Source organism: Ziziphus jujuba, chromosome 6 (genome assembly GCF_031755915.1).
Source record: "Ziziphus jujuba cultivar Dongzao chromosome 6, ASM3175591v1".
Classification (NCBI taxonomy): Eukaryota; Viridiplantae; Streptophyta; class Magnoliopsida; order Rosales; family Rhamnaceae; genus Ziziphus; species Ziziphus jujuba.
Window position 1 is genome coordinate 9,342,556 of NC_083384.1, and position 22,235 is coordinate 9,364,790.

The 22,235-nt window shown below is 31.3% G+C and overlaps 3 protein-coding genes across 4 annotated transcripts; all 3 read left to right on the plus strand.

The window, feature by feature from the left end:
* Positions 1–4,177: 4,177 nt before the first annotated feature.
* LOC107430975 (WRKY DNA-binding transcription factor 70) lies at positions 4,178–6,381 on the plus strand. Its single transcript, XM_016041850.4, has 3 exons — positions 4,178–4,627; positions 5,196–5,300; positions 5,749–6,381. Exons 1-3 carry the CDS (start codon positions 4,266–4,268, stop codon positions 6,239–6,241), a joined length of 960 nt encoding a protein of 319 aa, XP_015897336.1. The 5' UTR covers positions 4,178–4,265; the 3' UTR covers positions 6,242–6,381.
* Positions 6,382–12,637: 6,256 nt separating this feature from the next.
* Positions 12,638–14,636, plus strand: LOC107430984 (WRKY DNA-binding transcription factor 70). The gene is made up of 3 exons (XM_016041861.4): positions 12,638–13,152; positions 13,561–13,665; positions 13,868–14,636. The coding sequence occupies exons 1-3, from the start codon at positions 12,797–12,799 to the stop codon at positions 14,385–14,387; spliced, it is 981 nt and encodes a 326-aa protein (XP_015897347.3). The 5' UTR covers positions 12,638–12,796; the 3' UTR covers positions 14,388–14,636.
* A 2,232-nt stretch (positions 14,637–16,868) lies between these two features.
* Positions 16,869–19,589, plus strand: LOC132804298 (chaperone protein dnaJ 15-like). 2 transcript variants are annotated; one of them, XM_060818491.1, is made up of 5 exons: positions 16,869–18,308; positions 18,442–18,536; positions 18,612–18,716; positions 18,864–18,914; positions 19,017–19,589. In XM_060818491.1, the coding sequence occupies exons 2-5, from the start codon at positions 18,483–18,485 to the stop codon at positions 19,041–19,043; spliced, it is 237 nt and encodes a 78-aa protein (XP_060674474.1). In that variant the 5' UTR covers positions 16,869–18,308; positions 18,442–18,482; the 3' UTR covers positions 19,044–19,589. The 2 variants fall into 2 exon arrangements, 1 of the variants encoding a protein (XP_060674474.1); XR_009639424.1 differs by lacking the exon at positions 18,442–18,536.
* Positions 19,590–22,235: the final 2,646 nt, after the last annotated feature.

Consider the following 22,235-nt stretch of genomic DNA (forward strand, 5'->3'; position numbering starts at 1 on the left):
ATATATATGTATTATTATTATTATTATTTGAAAACCTTTTCTTGCTTCATGGGATACAGAATGAATGATTAAAAATTTATTATTTTTGATGGCAAGGCCTTTTGCCTAGGACCCCAAAATAGATTAGGATCAAACCAAAAAAAATTGTATTTCAGATATTTATTTATATTAAAAAATTATTATTTTTGTACAAAACAAGTAAACTGCTTGTTCAAAACATAATTTTCTTAAAATTAGAAACAATCATAAAAGCACGGATTGGATTCAAGGGCTGGGGGTTACTACATGTGCTCGTCAGAATATGTGATAAAATTTAAATAAAAACCCTAAAAGAGTTATTTTATATATTTATTATTATTATTTTTTTAATGCTTACTAGCAACTCCTCTGCCAATCACGTTGATATACATGATATGATAAGGTTTACTTTGTGGTTTTTGATTGGTCTAGTTGTACAACCCCCCCTATTTTTTTCCTTTTTTTTTTTTTTTTTTTTTTGTGGGCGCTTGGTGTCTAGTTGTACTTGTTATCTTGACCTGCAACAAGCTATAGAATAAATGTATAAAATATCATTATCATTCGTCACCCGGATTCATCCAAATATATTGGAAGCCACAAAAAAGAAAAAAAAAAAAGAGATTCATCCAAATGCATATGGTTTTGTTTGTATTTATTCTCCATTTTGTACCACAACAGTTTCTCTCGTCCTCCTACCATTCAGTTTCTGTGTTAGCTTCTTTGTTGGTATTTGAATTGTCCCATCTCCAAATATTCTACATTTACGCATATAGATAGATTAGATTCATTCAGGGATTTCTTAATAGTACACAATTTTCAAAGGCAACCAAACAGGAAGTGTAGACCTGGGATTTTCGTCTTTGCCCTGAAAGACTCCAACATTAGACTCTTTCCAAGCTTTTTCATTTTTTTGGGTGACGCATTGGAAAAAAACAAAAACATAGTTGTTTTGTTTGCAGTCAAGCAAAAACCCAATTGTGTTAAAAAATAAATAAAATGGTATTAACAATAAGCATTAAGATTAAAGTATGAAATATCTTATTGTGAATGTCCACATTCAATGATGTTGGAAGTTACAACGTAAGGGTAATGACCAACTCAATTTGGAAGAATTGGAATATTTTTTTTTTTTTTAAGTCATAAAATAAATTACAAAGTTTGTTTATGTCATTCTCCACTGGCCACCAAAAAATTTCCACAGAAATAATTAAAGCAAAAGTTATCAATATCTATCGTTTTTTTTGACTAGTCTTATAATGTGGGGTTAGGAGGAAAGTGTGAAAACTTAGGCTCATGTGGTTGATTTCATCGCCTTTATGAATTTCTTCGATGCTGTCCATACCATTCTTCATACTTCAAAATTACCAACCCTACCAACTTCACTCCCTTAATTTAGATACTTCTTTTTCTTATTATTATTTTAATCATTTCATAAATTATTTTATTGTGTGTATATATATAATTAATTTACCAACAACCACACAATTAATTCTAGTATTTTGTCTCTCCTTTCTTTATTCTTCATTATTAAAAACATCAAGTTGTCATTTTCTGCCTAGCTAGCTTGATACCTCACCAAAAGGAATATGATTAAATCAAAGCAAACCATTGATGCCAACTAAGAATAATTCATAGCAAAAAGGCAATCAGATTAGGATAAGAAATTTGAGCTAGAAAATAAAATCCCCTGCTTGGAGAAAGATATACAAGGATGATCAACATAAACATACGTGGGGGCCTCAACTATCTTGAGGAAAGCTAATATATATACATGCTAATGCAATAATTAATGTTAAGAGTGGCAAGTTAATTAATCATATAATATATTTAATGTAAAAATAAAATTATATTGGGAAAGATCAAACTTATAATACGTCTATATATGTTTATATTTGTTTGAAATTAAAAATAAGGAAGTGGGATATATAAAATTTGAGGTGTGGGGATCCACAGTGACACACAGTTTTTTTTTTTTTTTTTTTTCGCTACTCCTCTCAAACAAACAGTACATCTTGACGCCTGCAGGAGGACTAAGGAGCAAATCTTCGTGTACACACGAGCTTTCAAACCAAACATTTTCTTGTCAATTTAGTCTCATTTCACATTATGCAATATTCAACACGGTGACCATCACTATTACCAGGAAAAAATATATATATTAAAAAAAAAAAAAAAACAGTGACCATCACTCCAGAAACTACTGCCCTCCTCCCCCACCCCCACCAAAATAAATAAATGAAAAAAAAAAAAAAAACTTGAACAAATTTCCTTCATCCGTATACTTAATATCTATTTACTCCAGAAAATTACCAAGTCTCCCCCTAAATTCTTCTATAATATAACATTGACCCAAAAAAAATAGTAATTGGGAGCCTAAGACTCATGGCTTCCAAACTTTTTGTGATTAAACTCACCAAGTAAAAAACAATCATATGGTTGGCACCCTCAAAATTTCTGAATTTTGTCCACAAACAAATATGCATATATAAATATGCCATGTATTTCATATATGCATTTTCTTTTAAGTACAGTGATAATTACTTAATTTTGTTTTTAATAACATATATAATTGATCTGATCTGTTGCTTGGTTATCATAACATAAAGGTACTATTTTGTGATGGTAATATCATATTTCTTTTGTTGCAATTTTGTATCTTACTAGCCCTACTTTTAAATGTACACCCCACATTTAATCATCACGCTTCATTTAGAAAACAAATGTTTTATTAAAAAAAAAAATCAAATAATTAATCTTTCATATAATTTTAGATCTCGGTGTCCCTAATGATGTAACTCTTAGTCAATGGTCACATGAGGCACTGTTAGGATCAGCATCTGTGCTTTAAGATATTCCCGATTATTTATTTATTTATTTATTTTGTGAATTTTGATATATTCCCAATCAGTTAATCTAATGGTTGTTAAGAAAATAATAATTAAATCTTAATGATTTGATGCTAAAGTTGGTAAAATGTTCAAGCACTTCATGGAGAATTATAGCCCTTACCAACACATGATCTTACCTCTACGTACTTATCCATTCAGTGGACGGCCATAGAGATCTAAGCGTTCTGTCGTATTATCAAAGATCGAATACCAAAAATACCCTTAAGATTCCCCTCCTTTTTTATTTTTTATTTTTAAAAGAAGTTCGAGCTCGGCTTAATGAAATTTGTGAATGTCTTTTAACTTTCAAAATTTTGAATTCCCCTGTTCAAGATTGGTTTCTCTTTTTTTTAATAAAAAAAACTCAAATTTAATTTGATCCAGCTTATTTAAATACAAAAATTTAAAAATTGTCAACATTTTATATAATTTAATTTGTAGTTTAACTATAAATTATAATAAAATTTATTTACTTTATTATAAATTCTTTATAAAATTAAATTTTAAAAATATTATTTTAAGTGTCATAGGTATAAATATAAAATTTTGAATTATTCATCCGTTACTCATAAATTTAATTTTTAGTTCAAAATTAATTTATAAGCTTCATTTGTCATTCAAAATTGACTTATTTTAATAATGAATCAAACTCAAACAAGCTAAATCCAAACTAATATCAAGCTGAAAATGAATTATTTAAGCTTATTTACAGTCCTATTTAGGCTCTAAAAACTACCTAATCACACTCTCAAAAGGCATGATTAATCAAGGGTATTACCGTCCTTCCGAATAAGATAGGTTTGTGATTTAGGATAAGATAAAATGGTGGTCCAAACAACCTGGAAAAAAGTTAATAATTTACCCATAAAAACAAAAAAAAAAAAAAAAATCTAGAATATTAAATTAACATGCCAGATGGCAGTTGAAGTGACGTCACCGAACATGACTTAACTACGGTGACGTAATCAGAATTCAAAAGAGCCAATTGCAACGCTGTTTCTTCACCACCAGGTGATCATAATCCATCGGACGGTTATAAAAGCGACGTCGAATTAAAACGGTGAAAACCGCGCGTGGGGAAAGTGAAATATAAAAACGAATAAAAAAAAAAAAGAGAAAAAAAAGGGAATTTTCGTGTCCAGTTTCCTTTTAATCTTCCTCGCACATGCAAAACGATGGTGCCTGGTGCTTTGGTGTCTTTTTATTTTTTATTTTTATTTTTTTTATTCTCTGGCCTATAAAAAGGACTTAGACCTGCTATACTTTTCCTTTTCTTAATTTCACTGAGGTACTGTCTCTAAAAAACCCTTCTCTCTCTCTCTCTCAAAAAACCGCTTGACATAAAAAGAAGCACATATAATGGATACTACTTGGCCCGAAAAACTAGCAAGTGGCCGGAAAAGGGTCATCGATGAACTCATGGAAGGTCGAGAGCTTGCAAACCAGCTTCAGAGTGTTCTTCTTTCAAAGTCTGATGGTGATGGGTCATCATCAGCTGTTTCTGCTGCTGAAGATCTGGTGGTGAAGATCATGGAATCATTTTCAAACACCCTTTTCATTTTGAATGTGAATGAGGGTGATGATGATGTATCTGTATCTCAAATCCAAGCTAACTCCCATGTGGGTTCAGCTTGTTTGGATGCTAGGAAATCTGAAGATTCTGATGAAAGTTGTAGGAGTATTTCCAATGTCAAAGATCGGAGGGGTTGTTACAAAAGAAGGTAAATATATGTGTATATATAACGTTTTGATCATTATCTTCCACCTTTTTGTTTCCTTAATTGGTGAGTTCTTGTTTGGATTTTTTTTTTTTTTTGGGGGGTATATTAAAGTTTTTTTTTTTTTTTTTTTTGGGGTTTCCTTGATTTTATTTTGTGGGTAATTTTTTTCTTTGTTTCAAGAAGGAATTAGATAAATGTAGCAAATTTGGAAACTTAAAGATCTTGGATACCCACTTGCTTAACTGCTTATCAAACATATGAGTACAATTATCTATGCGGATATTTCAGTGGTAAAAGCACTGCTTTATCGGAAAATATTCGGAGTTTCGAAGTCTTCACCTAAAATTAAAATAAAAAAACATGAGTATAATTGTAGAAATGGATTTTTTTTTTTTCTTTCTATGCTGCTGTTTTTCCCAATCTGATTTACCTGATTTGGCAAGAAATTGTACAAAGAAAAGTGCTTGATCTCTTGCTTTGTCTTAAATCTAGGCATGGAATTTAGTGTTTTGTTAATTTTATGACTTTCCTATTAACTTAAAGATTGCAATGTTTCTTTTCCTTGCAGAAGAGCCTCACCAACATGGAAAAATGAGACTCCAACTCTAATTGATGATGGTTATGCTTGGAGGAAGTACGGACAAAAAGTGATTCTCAATGCTCAATACCCCAGGTATTCTATAATTTTCTCTGAAAAATTTGATTAGTTTTTCTTGTTTCAGCTAAGAAAGTGATGTTCAAAGTTTGCTAATTTAAGCATAAAGTTTTTACCAGGAAAGGAATTGTGCATCATTAACTTACTTTGGTATCTTAAACAAAAGAAATCATTAATAAGTTAATCTATACAATTCCAAAATTTCTGAAACATCTTTTACTTTTGTTATATATAAATAAATCTATGACCAATCTTTTTGTTCTTAATTGGTAATTAATAGACAGAATCGTACCAAAACTCCATTTATTGGTTGTACTCAGCTCCTACCATATTTAGCTACCAATTATTTATATATATATATATATATATATATATATTAAGCTTTCAACATGAAAAAAATGAGCAATAAATTAACAATTTGGAATCAATTGTAATTGATGAATTCCATCTTGGTTTCATTATGCAGGAATTACTACAGGTGCACTCACAAATATGACCAACAGTGCCAAGCAACCAAACAAGTTCAGAGAATTCAAGAAGAACCCCAACTATTCCGGACCACATATCATGGACATCACACTTGCAGGAACCTCAGAGCTCCTGAGTTGATGTTGGATTGTACCAATATTACCACTCCGGGAAATCGATCTTCCGCACTCATCAGCTTCGACGGTTCAAACGGCAGTCTTCCAAACAAACATGGACAACAAGAGCATCCATTTCTCTCAACTTTCTCATCAATCAAACAGGAGTTCAAGGAGGAGGAAATACCATGTGATATCAACCACAACCAATCATCCTCGTCTGAGTATTTCATGCCACATGATCTGAAAGGTTTTGAATCTCAAAGACCCATGGCCGTTTTGTCATCAAGTCTGGATTCTGATCATGGTGATGGGCTATCTGGTGTCATGGACCCGGTCGATTTTGATGATGAAATTTTGCAATTTGAATTTTGATGGGTGTGTGTAATAATGATGGGGTTTCCATCTAATTTCCTTGTAAACTTTCAATGTAATATAGGAAATAACAATCTTGTAAGAAACTTGTAGTTGGTTTTCTCAGTGTAAAATATGCAGGTATCTTTATCTTTTTTTTTTTTTTTTTTTGTTGGTAAAAGCCCTGTTATAGGCAGTTTCGTTGTTATTTTTCAGGGAAAATAAAACCATGATCTTAAATATCTTCACCGTGTTGTCTATTCTGAGTGTTTGCACGGAACTGGTATTGAGAACCAATACTGTGGTTCTAAATAGGAGTGCATGAAACACTAAACGACGCCAGATTGATGATCCTCCAAGCCTAGGGTCACTCACAACCGGGGAAGTTATTATCTTTAAGATTACCCCACTTTGCATATGATACAGGTGATCAAACAAGATTAACCTTTTGAGCAATTTTCCTCAACTAGTCAAGGAATTTTGATGATACATGCATGTCGTATTATTGGGGTTTTTATTTTGTTTTATGTTATTATTTATTTATTTATATAGTACTGAATACTGATTAGGTTCATGGAATTTCACGGATCCACAGAAAAACAAACCCTACGGGTGGACCCCTTAACCATGGAAATCTTGCACCATGCTTTAATGGCCATAGTTTTAGTATTTAAAGCTTATGTCATTATTTGATATTTTCAATGAAAATCAGCTGGAATTCTTCAAAGGTGGAAATTTATGATTATGTTACTAGAATGCCGGTGACACAGTGATACCATGTGCAGCTGAGGGCGTATTCTAGCTATGGACTTATTAAGAAAATGTTTGGATAAAGATTAATTAGCCAATATTTTGTCTACTTCAATTGCTCATTGGGCAATTTATGATGGAAACTCAACAGGCTATATTTTCCAAATTGTGTGGAATTTTATACACGTTAAAATCAAGTTCAAGATCTTTTATTTATAAATTAAATCACCTCTCTGGAAAAAAAAAAAAATCTTAAAATTGAGTTCTAGAGAGATCAAGTCATAACAATCAGACTATTGAAATAATTAATTATGAATTTCGTATATACTGTACAACTAACAGACTGAAAGATAGTTATAAAAAATATATATATGCAGGGTAATATACCGAACATAATGATTGTTATGCAATATTGGTATATATGTAGCCATAGTGGGTCCAAATATTAGTATATAGTATACCATGGAAAAAAATGGTTATTTGATATTAAATGTGGTGTATCCGACTTTCCATATCCTCAATTGCTTTTTCAACGTCGTGCCATTGAAGCCTGGGACCTACTTCTTTATGCTCCAGACAAAAGTGCTGGCGAGGACACACTAATTTCTGGGCAAGAACCATCTTGGGGCTTTTGGCTTTTTCAGTTTTCTTCCTTTTTCTAATAATTTTAATATTTTTTGGCTATTTGTCACTGACTGGAGGTGATTATCACCACAAGTAACAAACAACATTTTGTTTTTTTGTTTTTGTTTTTGTTTTTTTTTAATTTTTAAAAATATTAAGGCTTTTTCGGCGTTTAGAGAGTGCGATTAGGTTGTATATATCAATTGTCAAATCTAAAATTTTGGATTTGGATATACCTTGTTTTACAAGTTGTTTGTATGCACCAAAAGACAAACAAAATAAAGAGAAAATATATACGACTTTAGTTACAGCTTTTGTTTGCCTTTGTATGGTTGAGAGTGGTTGTACTACAGTTTGAAATTATTGCTGGTGTAAACCAAGGTTGGATTTTGTAAGAAATTTGGAGAGAGAGAGAGAGAGAGAGAGAGAGAGAGAGAAAGAGAAATTCCATTATCGTTGTACTATTGCTAGTAAAAAGTTCTGTTTAAAATTAATTATGATGACTTTGGTAATGTATTCATTTTCAAAATTATGTAAAAGAATATGATAATTTTCAGGTCTTCGTTAAATAAACAAGCTTTTTGCTGCATCAAGCGTAAAAATGGATTTACCCTTATCAATTATAAATTTCGTGACTAAAAGTAAAATTTATTTGACTTTTTTTTTGACAAAAAATTTATTTGACTAGAAGTAGTATAAGTCACATACATTAATGTAATTGTATATATTAGGTTTAATTGCACTTTAATAACTATATTTTAGCTATGTAGCATGCTGAACCCTCGAATTTAAAACATTTTACGTTGAACTTTCAATTTATAATTTGTTTCATGTTAATTCCATTTTTAAATTGATTAATAAAATGTTTAGAATTTGAGAATTTGACTAATTTTTTTATTAATGAATTAATTAAAATTTTTTCTTATCTTGTTTTCTTAATTAACTATACTTTAATTATATTACACATTCAACTTTTAAATTTAAAATATTTTACATTGAAGTTTCAATTTAAAATTTGTTTCACGTTTATTCAAATTTTAAATTGACTAAAAAATATTTAAAATTTGAGAATTTGACTAATTTTTTTAATCTATTAATTAAATTTTTTCTCATCTAGTTTGTAAATTGTGAAAAAAATTACATTAATCATAAAATATCAGAAAATTTACACGGGAAAAGTAATTTGTTTTAAGAATTTTTCTCATTTCTATTTTTGTTTGGGCAAAAGATCTATATTTAGTCTCTTTTTTTTTTTTTTTTGGTTGGACGTTATATTTAGCAATAAGTTGTGACTTGTGAAGCGTGACCAAACATCACATATACAGACAAAATTATTCTGTGACAAACACAAATCTCTCCATTTTTTGCCAACGTATCTTGGGTTGATATATATTGATTAAGACATGGTAATAAAGTAATGATAAATAAGGCATACATGGTAATAAATTGATGATAAATAAGGCATACATGTTAACTTCTCACATTCAATCCAACATATATATATAGGTGGTATGATGATCATAAACATATAGCATCTACAACTATAAATAATGATAACTTTCATTCAACTATGTATCGTCTAGCTGATTACTTGGAGGAGAAAATTAATTAGGTAACCATTTACTCCCCCACGCCCTGCCTAAAAAACGAAAAAAAAGGCTCAATATTTTCTTTAATTCCTAAAGAATTTTTAATGATAAAAAGAATTTGACCAAGTTAATTGGTCATTAAGAGCACTTTCGAGAGAAACTTTTAACGATGAAATTAATTTGGTTGTTAATTGGCAAAATTTTTGTTGTTGAAGTGGTTGTGCATATATCGATAATTATACCGTCACTTGAGGGATAACTGTACATGACAACGACCGAAGGCGTAAAATAAAACAAAAAAAGAAAAGAAAAAAAAGTCACTTGTTTGTCACAATTTTACATATTTAGTGACAATCGAAGTGATAAGTAATTCGTACAGGATTATCGAATTCTAGTACTAAAAGGCAAACTATATGTGTAGTAAAAAAAAACAAATTAATTAACATTAATGGTTGTAGTGAAGCAAGACCCAATTGAGAAAAGTTTCAAAAAGAAAATTGAGAAATTTTTTATTTGGAATGCCACGTTCGTGGAAGCACAAATTATTGTGTCCAGATGAATTCAATTTGAAGATTTGGACAAAAGTGATTTATATATATATATATATATATATATGGGCAAAATTCCCTTTACAAAACTCTTTGATAAATAATATGAACACTTTAATTAATATATTTTGACTGTAACATTTTCCTTCTATAAAAACTTTAATTTCTTATATCTATATCTAAACACCTTATCTTTCCTAAATAATTTAATGCTTTAAAATATTTTTTTTCTGTTTTAATTAAATATTCTCTCTGCTTAAATTAAACCCCAACCATATTTCTCTCCCTCAAAACCCATTTATAAAATTTCGAAGTTCTGTACTCCTGATAGGTAGAATGAATTAAAGCATCCAAAAAAAAAAAAAAAAAAAAAGGAGAATACAATCCATTAGAAAAAAAAAAATATTGTGAAAGAGAGAAAAAATACAATCCAATCCAATAATTTTCTCTCTTTTTCTTAGCTTTTACGATTAATTAAAAAAAAATATTGACTCATAAATAAAAATTTGAATGTATATGAAAAAGCTAAAAAACTAGTAGTATTTCTATCAAATCTTTTTTGCATTTTTTGCAAAATGGTCCCAGAAAAAGAAAAATCAATGTCATTTTCATATAAATGCAATTTTAGAAAATATACATATATAAAAGAAAAAGCCATTTAACAAACCCCTTTTTGACGAGTATTTCGATTGAAAATTATTCAAAAGAAATTAGACAAAGTATGAACCGTGTAAACGCATGTTCATTAATGTGTACTTCAAATATTAAATTTGTTGACCGCACCAATCTCACTTTAGATCTTTATATAAATCAATTTCTTGCTGAATTGTTGATTTTAGTTTTGAATAATTAGCAACAGCCATTACCATAATGAACACATTAGCTTCACTTGAAAAGTAAGTTCTTTTACTCTTTCCTTCTTATTCTTCATCTTCTTTTGTTTCAAACTATATTTGAAGTTTGCAAATAGGCACACCAGGAAAAGAAAAAACTCTTTTAATTTTATTATATAATATTTAATAAGCAATTTTGTTTGTTAAAATTTGTTCTCTCATTGAACAAGTACTCTATGTAAAGTTTGTTTCAAGATACACACATATTATAAATTTTTTATTTTATTATGATTATTTTTTTATATTTATAAAAATAAAAGTGAGCAAGACACTTGATGGAGAATATACATAAGATAGCCCTACAACAGTACAAGTCAGCCACTTTAATATTCAGGACAATCAGCAACATTATTACCCGAAAAAAAAAAAAAACAACAACAACAACAACAACAACCGGCAACACAAACACCCCCAATTCAACCCCCTGCCCCCTGGCCTTCGTATGTATCCTATCCATGGTAGTGGTCTCCGCCTACCCATATCTGCTAATTCGTCACCACTGGTTTCGAATCTTAGTTTATTATAGTAGGAATCGATTAGCTTTATATTTTTTTGGGGGACATATAATTTACAATAAATTGGATAAATATAGTAGGAATCGACACTTTTTAGTTTGTTATTTTTTTAATATTATATTTCTATTATTATGAAAAACATTATTACAAACACTTTTTAGTTTGTTATTTTTTTAATATTATATTTCTATTATTATGAAAAATATTATTACAACCTTTTCACATTTTGCCATAATTTTTTTTTTTAAATTGTTATTGATAAAGTTAAAATTGGACTGATTTACCCTTTTTTGACTAGATATTTTTGTTTTTATAGTTTTTTTTTTCTTCATGATTTCGAAGAACTTAAAAAAAAAAAAACACACACACAATACAGAGATACATATGGATACTTCTTCTAAAATTATTAAATGTTTAAAATATTAGTTCTAAAATATTCTTCACAAATTTGTCAAAAAAAATAATAATATCAAGTTATATATATAATACTTATAATTGTCTCAAATATAACTTTAAGAGTTAGGCTTATTCACATTAAATACATTTGAAATTATTTTTTTTAAAAAAAGTTAATTATAAGTTTAATCACATTATTTTCATTATTCTTTATTTTTAAAATGGACAAAAGATTTTTATTAAATTAAGGGTAAATGAGTTAAATTCTAACTTTATTATTGAGAAGTTTAAAAAAATAGATCCATTTGAAACAAAGTGAGATGTGAGAGAGTTGTACTGATATTTTCATAATAGAAATGCAGTATTGAAAAAATAGAAAAAAAAAAAAATTCCCTATCCTCTACATTCTCCGAATATTAAAGAAAAAGAAGCAAAGAAAACCTACAAAAACAGTCCTGTTATTCTTCCATATTTACAAGACAAGCCTACGATAAAATGTCAAATATTGGTATCATTTCTAGGGGTATTGCTGTCTCTTTGTGAACAAGTTTCAAAGTTATCCTAATTATTTCATGGAAAAGTTGTTGGGGGAGCTATTTAATTAATTTATTTTAAGAGACTAGTTTTTCATTAGGAAAATTTCATCTAGACATTTATGTGTAAAGGATTAATGAAAATTTATCAATATCTCAAGATTTGAAAAAATCATCACTTTCTACTTTGAAGTTGATTTTTGAATAAATTCTTCTATGAAAACTAATTTAAAAAAAATGTCAAAACTTTTTTTTCTAATCATTTTACATAATAATATATAAAAATTATAATTTATTTATATTTTTTAATTATATTATTTATTACATAATAATTATTTTGACATATGAAGATAAAATAGATTTTCTATTAATTAATTTTATCAAAAATTAACTTTTAAAATAGCAAATGAAAATTATATAAATTTTAAATGGATAAATAATATTTTCAAACTTTCTAGATGTGAATAAATTTTCATCAAATTTTAAAATTGTGCATGCACTTTTTTATTTGGTGAATAATTTAACAGGATGGTTGGGAACAAGAAGGCGACCACTACAATGATGTAGTATATGTACGATGAGATCACCATAAATTATTTATTTAATAAAATTTTTTGTTAGCTTTAAAGACTTGAAGAAGGGGCCTAACAGCTCAGTTCCTTTCAATTTGGAGAGTGTACGGTCTCAACACCAATGTAAAAGACTCGCTGAGACAAAAACACAAACACATGACGGACATCTTTTGGCCTGGAAACTTAGCCACCCGCCGGAAAATGGTGATTAAAGAGCTCATGGAAGGTCGAAAACTCGCAAATCAGATTCTAAATCTTCTTCTTGCTAAGCCTGGTGATATTGGGTCAGATCAGTCCGCAGAAGATCTGGTCATGAAGATAATGAAATCGTTCTCCAACTCCATTTCCATATTGAATTTGCAGCTGAATGAAGGTGAACATGATGAGGTCTTAGCCTCTCGAACCCAAGCTGATCATATTTCCCATGTGGATGCTTGGAAAACTGAAGGTCGCGAAGAAAGTTGTCGGAGTCCTTCAACTGTTAAAGACCGCAGGGGTCGTTACAAGAGAAGGTGATTTAATATATCTAACTTCTCATCTATACCATCTTCGTCATTTTTCATTATAGTCTTAGGTATCGTTTGCCAACAGGTTGATTTTTCGTTAAATAAATTTAATTATTAAAAATAAACATTTAAAAATAAACAAATTGTACATCATTTATTAGGTGGAAAATGAAAAATCAACGTATTACTAGACAATACCTTAATTATGATAGCTTTTTGTTGGAATTGTTAATTTTCGTCATTACTTATCAAGTAACTTGAATTGCAAGCATGCCCTTAGTTTCTACATAATTTTAGTATCATACCAAGAATTGTATGGAGAAAAGTGCTTCTCTTTAGCAGTGTGTGAACTTGGAAATATCTGGACAAGTTTGTCCTGCTTAATTTTTTTTTTTGACTTTCTTGTACTTGCAGAAGAACCTCAGAAACGTGGATAAGAAATGATCTTACTCGGATCGGCGATGGTCATTCATGGAGGAAGTACGGTCAAAAAACAATTCTCAATGCCAAATACCCTAGGTATATGTATACATAATACACAAGAAAATAATATTAATTATTAACTAATTTGGAAACAAATAACCCCTTAAGAGTACTTCATCTTGTTTCCATATATTTATTTTGTCCATTATTTTATGACATCATTCTATAGATTTCTACATTTTTGGGTAAATAATTTGTTACTCCTATCGGGTGTGCGTGTGTGTGTGTGTGTATGCAGGAGCTACTTTAGGTGCACTCACAAGTATGACCAAAGCTGCCAAGCTCAAAAACGAGTCCAGAGAATACAAGAAGATCCTCCACTATACAGGACCACATATTTTAGGCAACATACGTGCAGGAAAAACTTCCTCATCAAAGCTCCTGAATTCATCTTAGAAGATATTACCACTAAAAAACATACTACTCCTGAAGAAGCTTCCACATCCAACGGCATCGATGCTATTAAACATGAGCATCCATGTTTCTTATCATCGACTTTCCCATCAATCAAAAAGGAGTTTGTGGAGGAGAAAACATGTAATAATATGAATCATAACCATTCATTGTCGCCTGATTATATTATGTCAGCTGATCATGATCATCTGATGGCGTCAGAAGCATCGACACATGTGTCCAGGACAACAACGTTTTCATCAAGCTCTCTGCTGACTGATCATGGGAATGTGCTATCTGGGATGATGGAGTCCGTTGGCTTCGATGATGATATTTTGCAATTTTTATCTGATGGGTTCCAGTAATTTCTTTGCAACTTCAAAATGTGGGGGGGAAAAAATGTAGTACTATCTAGTAGTAATTATTATTATTATTATTATTTTTCTTTGAATTACTATCTAGTTCTTCTTCTTCTCTTCTTCTTCTTATTATTGTTATTTTGGCAACATCCAGTTGTACCTTTGTTTCTTTTAAGAAAGTTAATTGTAAGTTATGCCTTTATTTACAAAAAAAAAAAAAAAAATGGCTTTTATCATTTATCAATGTAAAAAAAATTAATGTTGGTTTAGTTAATTTAACCTGCAGTTAATTAGCTCTTCTTTGTTTTAAATCAGAAAAGTTTTTTTTTTCCTCTCTCTCTCTCTCTCTCTCTCTCTTAGGGTAAAAATTTCTTGGCAAAAATAAAAATGGGAAAGAGAAAAGGGTAAAGGGGTAATTTTACAATTTGAATGTCTGACATACCATGCATGAAAGAGGCAATGGATTTTTGCAACATGAAACGACGACGTGCGTACTGGAAGACATGGACCCCGACCCCTACGCCAGGTTTTGTCATATCTTTTTAAAGCAGGCAGACTTTTCCAAACAGTTCAGATGTTGAAACACGTTTACCTTTTAAGCTTTGTTGATTTTTGCCCCATTGGTAAAGGAATTTGGTACATATATATACTGGCTAGGTTCATGGAACATCTCGATATAATTGACCGTTGAGATTGATACATTTGTTTATGAGTGGTCGCAGAGTAAAGAGATTAATCTCTAGTGCTCTTCAAAGGTTGGAATTTGAAAGTAGTGAAATGTTGTTTAGTGAGGTGGAATCAAGAAGTGGAGCTGAAAGAAACTAGAGATAATTTGACTTGTATTTTTGGCTGAGAGAGATGTGGATGTGAGCATATATATGTTTGGGGAAATAAAATCTAAAAAGAATATGAAAAACAAGTAAAATTGGAATCAATTCCAACATCGGTAGAGAATTGATGGTAACATTTTCCAAATTGGGTGGAACATAGGGGCTAGCTATCTAGCTGTAGCCATTGCTTGCTGTTGTTGGCTGTATTAGAGGGAGAAAGTGTGGATGAGAATGGTTGGGCTTATTTTGGATATATTCCTGCAATCAGTATCATTTACCAAATATATATATATATATATATATAAATAGAAAGAATAATCGATATCAATGGATTTTAACCAAAAATATATCAACTATCAAATGGATTAATTTTCATCTAATATTAATTGGAGATGAATTACTTTACTAGGGGTATATTGTATTTGAACATAATATTTTCAAATTACTGCTAATAGTGTGAAAATATTTTGGGGCACTATCACAGTTTGTCTCACCTTACTAGTGGCTGAAAAATAAATTATATTCTAATTTTATAGAAAGTAAATTTTATAATATTCTGCAATATTATTTGATAAGTAAAATTAGATATGGCCAAATATTCTTATAGATTATTAATTATTATGAACATCCTAATTGTTTATCAAAATTTTGGATAAAAATTAATTTGATAATATTTTGATAGTTGACAAATTATTAGGCCCTACTTATATAAATAAATGAATTCAATACAAATTAATAAAATATTATCACATTACAAAAAAATTATGAAAATATGTTAATTTTAATATATAAAAGATCGGTTTTACTATAAAATGCCCTTGTCTCACTTCATAATTTATGCACATATCAATTTAAATGTTTATATTTGAAAAAACAGAAAAGTAAAAAAAAAAAAAAAAATTTAAAAATTTACATGCCTATCCTTTAAGTAAAATCCTATACAAGATTATGTTTAACAATAATTACAAATTTTAATCTTTATCAAATATAATATTTGGGATCTTAAGGGTTTAGAAATTCCTTGATCGAAATCACAGATGTAAATCTATAAATTCGACTTTAGATAAGTTTGAAGATATATATATATATATATATATGCAAGTTGGGATCTCATCCATTTAATTAGATTCAAATTCAAATTTTATACAAATATACAAGACGATGAAATGAGAAGACCGTCTTATTCTTGTATCCACATTCAATCAGATACTACTCTATCTAAGACAATGAAATGCAGTCACAGAACTTTGTAACACAACATAGATCAAATCGTATACGAGGTACACTGAAATGGATTGATCGATTATGTGGAGTGGTCCATGCAGTGGTTCCAAATTATAGCTTACGAATCAACACAAAACAACCCAACACAACCCCACCACCCCTCCGAAACAAAACAAAAAATTTTTTAACAACCATTATTTAGTTCATGTGGGTTTGGCCCCACATTTCATGGGTTGGCACTAGAATTTAATAGGAGAGACATATGCAAGTTTTTTGCTTTCTGCATATATTTTTATCCAAAAAGCTATAATAGATAAAGTCCTATTTATGTGTGAAAGATATTTCAATGGATGGAAATCAGCCTCATCACATGGCGCAAATAAAGTTAAATTGAAGACCTACCATTCAAAGAGAAAATAAATGAAAAGGAAAGAGCCTGAAAGTTATATACAGAAATTTCATGGACATGTTGTTGAAAGAGAAAGAAGAAGATCGACAAGACCTTTCAACTCAACATAAAAATCATGAATGCTCTATTTCATTCAATTTTGTGCATGGGAAAGTCTATTTTCTTCGTAGGGATAGAGAAGTGTGAACAGGGAAAAAAGATTCTCCCATTCAAATATAGCATTTATTTTTCTCCCCTTGCATGGCGTTGAAACTGGTCCTAAACTGATAACGAAGCCATTCCAATTATTGGTCTCAAACTCAAAGGCTTTTATTTAATCAAAATTTTTTTTCTTCCCCTTTCATATTGTTTTTTAGCAAGTACTTTTTTGGAGTCTTTTGCTTTACCGTGTTGAGAAGGGGGTCGTGCTTAGAAATGTCCATTTTACCGTCAAAATTATCATTCCGAATCTGGATTTGAGTCTTGGTCTGCCTTGTTCTACATGTTGTCCAACAATGTATAATCATAACTTTCAGCTTCATCAACTTACAAAAGACATTTACGAACCAAAAAAAAAAAAAAAAAAAGAGTTAGATAAGGTTAGAGTGGTTGTAAAGTGCTGAATAATTGTGGATCGCAATTACTATGGTTATATAATTGGATTATGGAAGAAATTTATTGTTATCATTAAAGACGTTGGCAAAGCTAATTTCAAAAATTGAAGATAAGTTAATGCTGACCTTACAATTTTTTTTCCCCTCTATTTTATTGAATTGTGAATACTAATTATAATCTCTCTCTCTCTCTCTCTCTCTCTCTCTCTCTCTCTCACACACACACACACACACACACACACACACACACACACACACACACACACACACACATGTTTATATGTTAACCAAGCCTTGACAGCATGAGAGCTTTATAATCCAGCCTTTTATTATTTGGGCACCTGCATTTTTAGAGACAGGCCAACTAAATCTAAAGCCACAATTTAAACAAAAAAAAAAAAACTTTTTGCACTACAAAATAAACTTTATACAGACCCCTTATTCAAAGGGTAATTTACAGAGAGCATTTAAAAGTTTCACAGCTTATAAAGGCACTAGCCCAAAACAAGAGAGTGAGCCCTTTTGATCATTAAGAGGAGGGGAATTTGGCCCAATACCCCCATAGGACCGAGCTTCATGAATTTTGCCCCCTCAATTCATTTCTTTTTTGATCTACCCCTCCAATCTTTTAAAATCCCAAAATACCCTTATATGTTTTTTTTTTTTATATGTTTTTTTCTTTCCTTTCTTCGACTTTTCCCCTCCATCTCTTTATCCATAACCAGACCTTAGGAGCCCTCTGTTTCCTTTCATGAATCGGCCGGATTGTAAGCATGGAGACTGTGCGTTTTGAAGGAGATGGTGAAGAGGCGACTCAGAGAGAAAACTGCAGGATTTTAGAGAGCCCTAGGAGCAGAAGCAGAAGCAACAGGTAGGCAACAGCTCTAAATTTTGATTTTCTGTTAGTGGTGTTGGGAATTTTTTTTTTTTGGGAGAAATTGTGAAAGAGAAATTGTGAAAGTTGTGTTCTGGTTTTTTTTTTTTTTAAATAACGGTGGTGGTAGGCATTTCTTGCTGAGAGATATGTATGATGATATGATGCTGGATGGAGTACAGCCAAGTAGGGATACATTCCATTCTGTCATCAGTTAGTGGAAAGGTGCTTTCATGTTTGTTATCATGGACTTTCATTCTTTCTGGAATTTTCCGTTTGGTTGATTTTGTTTTGTTGCAGGTGGATAAGCAAAATGCTCATTTCTTTGGTGTTACGATCAATGAGCAACAAGCCGAGTGTGGTATTGTAGAAAGAGTTACTTCAAATGCACAAAGCAAATATAAGGTATGTATATTTCATATTTTTACATTTAAATTGTTTATATACCATGTTTGATGACTATGAACTCTCTCTCTCTCTCTCTGCATCTGCATTTTCTTTTGTGTTGCTGGTGTGACATTAAATTTATAATCTAATTGCTTTATTTTCCAGTTACTTTATTTCGAGCAAGATGTGAATGGCGGTTATGGTTTGGCCCTACAGGTACCATATCTTCTTTCCTATTGTGTCTCCAATCCATTTTCCATTTTATAGTGCATATGGTTTTTGCATTCTGAAAGCTATCATGGTTGTTTAAAAATGTAGTGTTGGGCATCCAAGAGCATGCTGTAAAGCAACCTACAAAGACCCGCACATCTAGATCAAAGAGACGAAGCAAGAGAAAGCATGACACAAGAACGGTGGACACACAGGTTGCTTCAAAGCATTCTGAACAAATTTGAAAATCTTAGCACGAAGACGGCTAGAGATGCATGCTGCTGTGTGAATTTTAGGCATCATTCTTCAGCATCATAAAAAAATTTGAATTGCAAAGGCTTATTAGCACAGAGGCAGATGGCCTAACCTGGTATATGTGAAAAGAATCCTTCATGCTGGGCCAGTTGATAACAGGCATTGGAGTTTGAATTTTCACTTAATTTTTCACAAATTTTTTCTTTCTTTTATATATTTTTGTTTGGGATATCAGGATTCTGGTTCAGCATGAGGTATGCCAGCAAAGTCTTGCCGTGTCTGCTACCTTGTAGGACTTTGTATCCAATATGTTTCGAATCTTATACATAATCTTGGAACATAGGAATTATAGAGTTGTGTTCAGCTGGATTTTTGTAGAAAAAAAGATACCAAAATGTAATAAACAAAAAAGAAAAAAAAAAAAAAGAAGGAAACTTCCATATTTGTGAAAGGATCCAATTTCTTCCATATTTAGATTTTGTTTTTAGTTTTTGTACATGATTCTCTTGTCAATAACTATTCACCATCGGTAATTCTCGAGGAAGTCTTCGATAAACTACAAATACCCCCTGGAAAAATTACCGACAGTTTCGTCGGTAATTCCCGATGGTGTACAGTACGGCATATTTTGCCAATTTTTTGGACTCCACAAGGCCCCTAATGTGTGTTGAATGAAAAAACATGCAAAACATGGATTCTATAATTGTACTAAGGAGAGAAAATCATAAAATTTCATAAAAGTGTATCAAAGTTTGTAAAAAAATAAGTATACTGTTCACCCTCGGTAATTCCTGACGAAATCGTCGGGAAACTACGAATGCCCTCTGGAAAAATTACCGACAGTTTCATCGGTAATTCCCGAGGGTGTACAGTGCGGCATATTTTGCCAATTTTTTGGACCCCACAAGGCCCTTAAGGTGTGTTGAATGAAAAAACATGCAAAACATGGATTCTATAATTGTACTAAGGAGAGAAAATCCCAAAATTTGATAAAAGTGTATCAAAATTTGCAAAAAATAAGCTAACTGTTCACCCTCGGTAAATTACCGACGAAACTGTCGGGCAACTACGAATGCCCTCTAGAAAAATTACCGACAGTTTCGTCGGTAATTTCCCGAGGGTGTACAGTACGTATTATTTTGCCAATTTTTTTTACCCCACAAGGCCCCTAAGGTGTGTTGAATGAAAAAGCATGCAAAACATGGATTCTATAATTGTACTAAGGAGAGAAAATCAAAAACTTTTATAAAAGTGTATCAAAGTTTGCAAAAAATAAGCTACCTGTTCACCCTCGGGAAATTACCGACGAAACCGTCGGGAAGCAACAAATGCCCCCTGGAAAAATTACCGACAGTTTCGTCGGTAATTTCCCGAGGACGTACAGTACGTATTGTTTTGCCAATTTCTTTTACCCCACAAGGCCCCTAAGGTGTGTTGAATGAAAAAACATGCAAAACATGGATTCTATAATTGTACTAAGGAGAGAAAATCAAAAAATTTCATAAAAGTGTATCAAAGTTTGCAAAAAATTGATGACTGTTCACCCTCAGGAAATTTCCGACGAAACCGTCGGGAAACTACAAATGCCCCCTGGAAAAATTACCGACAGTTTCGTCGGTAATTTCCCGAGGGTGTACAGTACGTATTATTTTGCCAATTTTTTTTACCCCACAAGGCCCCTAAGGTGTGTTGAATGAAAAAGCATGCAAAACATGGATTCTATAATTGTACTACGGAGAGAAAATCAAAAAATTTCATAAAAGTGTATCAAAGTTTGCAAAAAATAAGCTAACTGTTCACCCTCGGAAAATTACCGACGAAACTGTCGGGAAGCTACAAATGCGCCCTGGAAAAATTACCGACAGTTTCGTCGGTAATTTCCTGAGGACGTACAGTACGTATTGTTTTGCCCATTTTTTTTACCCCACAAGGCCCTTAAGGTGTGTTGAATGAAAAAAACATGCAAAACATGGATTCTATAATTGTACTAAGGAGAGAAAATCAAAAAATTTCATAAAAGTGTATCAAAGTTTGCAAAAAATTGATGACTGTTCACCCTCGGGAAATTACCGACGAAACCGTCGGGAAACTACAAATGCCCCCTGGAAAAATTACCGACAGTTTCGTCTGTAATTTCCCGAGGGTGTACAGTACGTATTATTTTGCCAATTTTTTTTACCCCACAAGGCCCCTAAGGTGTGTTGAATGAAAAAGCATGCAAAACATGGATTCTATAATTGTACTACGGAGAGAAAATCAAAAAATTTCATAAAAGTGTATCAAAGTTTGCAAAAAATTGATGATTGTTCACCCTCGGGAAATTACCGACGAAACCGTCGGGAAACTACAAATGCCCCCTGGAAAAATTACCGACAGTTTCGTCGGTAATTTCCCGAGGATGTACAGTACGTATTGTTTTGGCAATTTTTTTTACCCCACAAGGCCCCTAATGTGTGTTGAATGAAAAAACATGCTAAACATGGATTCTATAATTGTACTAAGGAGAGAAAATCAAAAAATTTCATAAAAGTGTATCAAAGTTTGCAAAAAATTGATGACTGTTCACCCTCGGGAAATTACCAACGAAACTGTCGGGAAACTACAAATGCCCTCTGGAAAAATTACCGGCAGTTTCGTCGGTAATTTCCCGAGGATGTACAGTACATATTGTTTTGCCAATTTTTTTTACCCCACAAGGCCCCTAAGGTGTGTTGAATGAAAAAACATGCTAAACATGGATTATATAATTGTACTAAGGAGAGAAAATCAAAAAATTTCATAAAAGTGTATCAAAGTTTGCAAAAAACTGATGACTGTTCCCCTCGGGAAATTACCGACGAAACTGTCGGGTAACTACAAATGCCCTCTGGAAAAATTACCGATAGTTTCGTCGGTAATTTGCCGAGGGTGCACAGTCATCAATTGTTTGCAAACTTTGATACACTTTTATGAAATTTTTTGATTTTATCTCTTTAGTACAATTATAGAATCCATGTTTTGCATGTTTTTTCATTCAACACACCTTAGGGGCCTTGTGGGGTCCAAAAAATTGGCAAAATATGCCGCACTGTA

Bases quoted from the DNA above. Each gene is read 5' to 3' on its own strand.
- LOC107430975 (XM_016041850.4), top strand. From the start codon at position 4,266: ATGGATACTACTTGGCCCGAAAAACTAGCAAGTGGCCGGAAAAGGGTC. The intron at 4,628-5,195 runs GTAAATATATGT...TTTTCCTTGCAG, and splicing joins AGGGGTTGTTACAAAAGAAG to AAGAGCCTCACCAACATGGA. The intron at 5,301-5,748 runs GTATTCTATAAT...TTCATTATGCAG, and splicing joins CTCAATGCTCAATACCCCAG to GAATTACTACAGGTGCACTC.
- LOC107430984 (XM_016041861.4), top strand. From the start codon at position 12,797: ATGACGGACATCTTTTGGCCTGGAAACTTAGCCACCCGCCGGAAAATG. The intron at 13,153-13,560 runs GTGATTTAATAT...TTGTACTTGCAG, and splicing joins AGGGGTCGTTACAAGAGAAG to AAGAACCTCAGAAACGTGGA. The intron at 13,666-13,867 runs GTATATGTATAC...GTGTGTATGCAG, and splicing joins CTCAATGCCAAATACCCTAG to GAGCTACTTTAGGTGCACTC.
- LOC132804298 (XM_060818491.1), top strand. From the start codon at position 18,483: ATGGAGTACAGCCAAGTAGGGATACATTCCATTCTGTCATCAGTTAGT. The intron at 18,717-18,863 runs GTATGTATATTT...TTTATTTTCCAG, and splicing joins ATGCACAAAGCAAATATAAG to TTACTTTATTTCGAGCAAGA. The intron at 18,915-19,016 runs GTACCATATCTT...TTAAAAATGTAG, and splicing joins GTTATGGTTTGGCCCTACAG to TGTTGGGCATCCAAGAGCAT.